This window comes from Gossypium raimondii, chromosome 13 (genome assembly GCF_025698545.1).
Source record: "Gossypium raimondii isolate GPD5lz chromosome 13, ASM2569854v1, whole genome shotgun sequence".
In the NCBI taxonomy this organism is placed as follows: Eukaryota; Viridiplantae; Streptophyta; class Magnoliopsida; order Malvales; family Malvaceae; genus Gossypium; species Gossypium raimondii.
The window spans coordinates 45,722,419-45,727,063 of NC_068577.1; the positions used below are offsets into that span (position 1 = coordinate 45,722,419).

Here is a 4,645-nt window from a genome sequence, read left to right on the forward strand (position 1 = left end):
GATATCTAAAATAATGAACACTTAATCATAATTGTAACTTTTCGATTCGTCAAGGATTAGCGCTTCGATCGAGTAGTCTTCTCCGTTATCCTCAAGCTCACACCTGCCGAGTGTGAGCTCGCTTTGGATCAAAAAATTTTTTACAAAAATTACCAGTGGGGTAAACAAGTAAACAAGGTCACCTTGAAGTGCACCAGTCTTATTTGTGAAAAGGAAAGATGGGTTGATGAGACTGTGTATCGACTACAGGCAGCAAAACAGGGTCACTATAAAAAAGAAGTATCCACTGCGCCATATTGACGATCTGTTTGACCAATTGAAGGGAGCCACCGATCTGGGTACTATCACTTGCGAGTTAAAGAAGTTGATGTATCGAAAACTGCATTGAAAACAAGTTCTAATGTCATTAAAATATTTAGAAAAATAATTTTATTTTATTAAAAATTTTATCACATATAAATAAGAATTAAGGCTTGTTAAAATAGTTTCATTAAATGGATTTATAAAATAATAAATAAAATTGTTAAATTATATATTGAATTACATTAAAGTATTTTTTCCATTAACAAAAAAAAATTATATCACTATATTTTAAATATCAAAATTTAATTATTTATATAGTAACTCTATATTCCATATATGAAATGTTATAAAAATAATTTATATAATCCAATATAATTTATTATAATTACATTAATTATATATTATCTACTGTCAAATTATTAACTATTATGAAAAAATGAAAATGAAAATTAAGAGCATGGAATATCAAATTTTAATATTGTATAAATGTTTAAATAATCATTAGAAAATTTTCATTACTATAATATTTGAATTATCAAAATCATTTAGTATATTTTAATAAATCACATAACTTAAACATATAAAATCACGTATCATATATTTGATAGTAGAAATTAATTGGATTAAAAAGATACAAAGTACAAAGATTATCCGCTTGTTCATTCTTTTATATAGAAGAAACAAATCAAATAATGTAATGAAATTATACATTTCCTTCATTGTACAAACTTTATTAATTTTATCTCATAGTAAATCTTAAGCCAATGTTGAATTTCAAATTTGGATTGGATCAATCAATAATGAAGTGATCCCACCTTTAGCAGCTTTCCCAACATGTGTATAACCATCACCTTCTCTGTAAAGTACATCCATAACCCTAGCAAGGTTGAGGCTACGACAAAGAACGGGTGTTGGCATTTCTGTCGGTTTCAAGAACTCTTCATTTACATCTTTCCATGAACTCTCTATGTGTTTGTTGAATTCATTGTATGCTTCCTGCGCTGTCACCCCATATTGTTTCATGTAACATTCGATTGCTGAGCAATCGTCTTCTCTCCTATGGTTGAACTGCACCCATATGAACCATATAGGCTAATTAACTTAGCAAATGCAAACCCTAGAAGCCTTACAATTCTATTATATAGATTTAAGTGCATATATATGTCATAATCGATTTTTAGAATTCTTGAATGTGAATATATAGTATACCTTATGTTCCATAATATCGTCCATGAACCTGCAAATAATGGTGGAAGCCTTAATGATCTTGGGGTCCTTTGGCGGCCCATTTGAAGGTCTCAGGGGTTATAACTTCGCCCATGCCGACAAACGCCGTTATAGCAAGCATGGCATAGCCAGAGGTTGGCAATGCATTATCTCTAAATTCCTCAAAGGTTGGTTTATAATTTTGATGAGTCCATTTGGCCTCCAAAAGGTAAGCTTGAGCAAGGCGTATCATCTGAGGATTAAAGGCATAAAAAAGTAAGCAAATTGCTAATGTAATTTTCAAATTTTATACATTTATGATTAAAGCATATCATACTATTGTATCATTACATACCGCCTTTTTCGCATACTCAACTCGGTACTGTCTCCCTTGATTTGCCAACAGCTGTTCCATTTCTTCATAAACATCTAATAGTGCCTTGTAGCTTATTTTCATGTAATCCGGGAGTTGGTTCATGCATTTAATATCCCACCTAAAACACAATTTCAGGGTTAATTTGAATCTAAAACTTAGCCTGGTTAGTTCATACTATCACCATTAAAATATGAGCAACTGCAAGTTGGAGTGAATATCCTAACGTTTAAAAACATATATTCCCTTATTCTTTGTGATCTCAAAACTGTTTTTTTTTTTTTTAGAAAAGAAAAAGAAAATCTCACCTTTCAATTGCATTTGTATAGGGAATGAGTTCATCATAGGTTGCATATGAATCATAAGTATCATCAACAATGGAAGCCATTGCTATGACTTTTGTCAACATCTTTCTACCAAGAGAGTATTGGGGTTCAAAGTAAACTCCCATTATCCAAAAATAGCCTTCAACCACTCTATCTCTTGCAAATGGTAGTTTTCTTGTAAAGTCTAAATCTTTCCACCACCTAAAAAAAGCATCATAAAATGTCAGCAACAGTCGTGTGATCAATTGAAATAGTATTAGACTTCATAGCTTTAAAGATCTCCAAACACTTACCTGCAGATCTCACTTAGCTCTTTCCTATGCAAAAGCTGCAACAAGTTGAAATCAATCTTTGCAAATTGAAGCAACGATTTGTTATGGGATTCTAAATCTTGGTATATCGAAATGAAATTCCGGGCCTCAACCCTTGGCAAGCCCCTTCGGATAGACTGCTTTAAGGCATGGCCGACCTGTTCCGATAAAGGATGGTTTAAAGTTGGTAGAGCAAGTGTAAGTTGAGCAGTGGTGAAAGAAATGGCTTCATCAAGTATATCTTCCCCATGGACCCTCATATAGGAAGCTTCATAAAGTTCCAACAACCCTTGCACATCACTTGTCAATGATGGCTTGAAGTTCCCAGCCTCATCTTTGAACTTGTTGAATGCATCTGCTCAACCACCCAAAATCATCATCAAACATTAGTTTCATCAATAAATATATATATACATATTGAAGTATTGTACAGATGATTATTAATGTAAAGTTTGATAATATTAATTGATAAATGGATAAGAAGAGTTATGAAAGTTTAAGACTTAATTACCACATGAAATACCGAAGCCATGCTCTCTAAGTAACCGGAATCGAAGAGCTGTAGTGTAGAGATCGGTGTCAGCATCATTGTTGTTGGTGTCACGGTAAATATTCTCTAGTTCATCTTCAATCTCTTTCTCAAAATGATAACTCACACCTAATCTTTGAACAGCATCAATGAAGGGCAACTTTTGGTTTGAATCATCAACAGGTTCCATAATCATCTTCCTCACTTGTGCTTTTAATTCTTCATATTGTAATTCTGTTGCAGCATCGATATCCTGCTCAAGTACGTATAATGCTTTTCCATGAAATCTCCAAAAAACTTAAAAATCGATAAAAGAGAGAGTAAGAAAAAAATTATAGATTACCGTATCAGGACAGATGATGAACATATCACCCCAAATACCGGGATGAAAATCAGCCTTGGGTCGATTTTCGGATGAAATGGCGGGATGGGGTGAAGCAAGAACTTGAGAAGCTTGTGAAGCCATTTTCTAGGATGTGTTGAAGGAAAAGTGTAGGGTTTTGGAAGCAAATAATTCAAAGATTAATTTGCTGCCTTTGCTTACTGTTTAGTGTTTAAAACACAGGTTTTGGATGAGACGATGTGTGCAATTGTTGCATGTATTTATAGGTATAAGATAGGAGTCAACAAAGTACAACGTAAATTGCACGTATTTTAACTATACTGGAAGGAGAAAAATATGCAAATACAGTGAGATCCTTTTGTTTGTTTCCACTTTCTATCCTTCAAAATTGGTGCCTCAAACACATTATTTTAGAATCTTGGGATAAAGGATTTGTTTGACTCGAATTGAGTGTACATTGTTTACTTAGCAGTCTTTCTGACTATTGCTGACGTAGTAAATGTGAGTGTTGAGCAATATACCTATTTCTCTATATTATTATTATTTGTTTAATTAGCTGAGACGGTCAATTTTGACTCCAACTTCCAATAATTTATCTAAAATTAATAACCCAAAATCAAATTGTAATCCCAAATCAAAATATTATTCCAATTTTGATTCAGCTGAATCAATCATAATATATAGGCGATTAAAATTTTATTTATTTATTTATTTATCTAGTAAAAGAATAACTACTACATAAAATATTATACTCCGCCTCTAAGTAAAATGAATAAATTTATTAATAGGAAATGGTTTAATATATAATATGTTAGCAGCCATGGACTCTGTTTTTAAGTGAATTTTCACACATAAATTAATATTAAAAAAATTAAGCCGGCTATATTTTATTTTCTTTTTAATTAAATTCTAATAATTGATATTCTCACTCGATCGAATCCATTATTATTTTTTATATTTTAAACCATTTAAAAATGATGATATTTATCATATCAACAAAAAAATATTTAATTATTTGTTAGAAGTAAAATAATAATCATTGTTATCAAATTACATAAGAAAAATCTAATGCATCCAAAATTTATGAGCATAACTAATATAACTACATACTGCTACATTCAACATGAATAAAAATTAAATTGTTAAAATATTAGCTACGAGGACCAAAGTTTTCTTTTCTCTGTATAAAGGACCAATGTTTCTTTGATGGTAAAGAATCATATTATTGTGCCACTTTCAGCGATCATTTATATA

At 31.3% G+C, this 4,645-nt stretch overlaps 1 protein-coding gene across 1 annotated transcript; it reads right to left on the bottom strand.

Annotated features, from left to right (window-relative positions):
* Nucleotides 1-875: 875 nt before the first annotated feature.
* Nucleotides 876-3,620, bottom strand: LOC105784507 ((+)-delta-cadinene synthase isozyme A). Its single transcript, XM_052626270.1, is given in 7 exon segments — nucleotides 876-1,581; nucleotides 1,583-1,762; nucleotides 1,865-2,003; nucleotides 2,191-2,409; nucleotides 2,502-2,874; nucleotides 3,031-3,301; nucleotides 3,392-3,620. Coding segments are annotated over 7 exon segments (1,419 nt in total). The 5' UTR covers nucleotides 3,515-3,620; the 3' UTR covers nucleotides 876-1,467.
* Nucleotides 3,621-4,645: the final 1,025 nt, after the last annotated feature.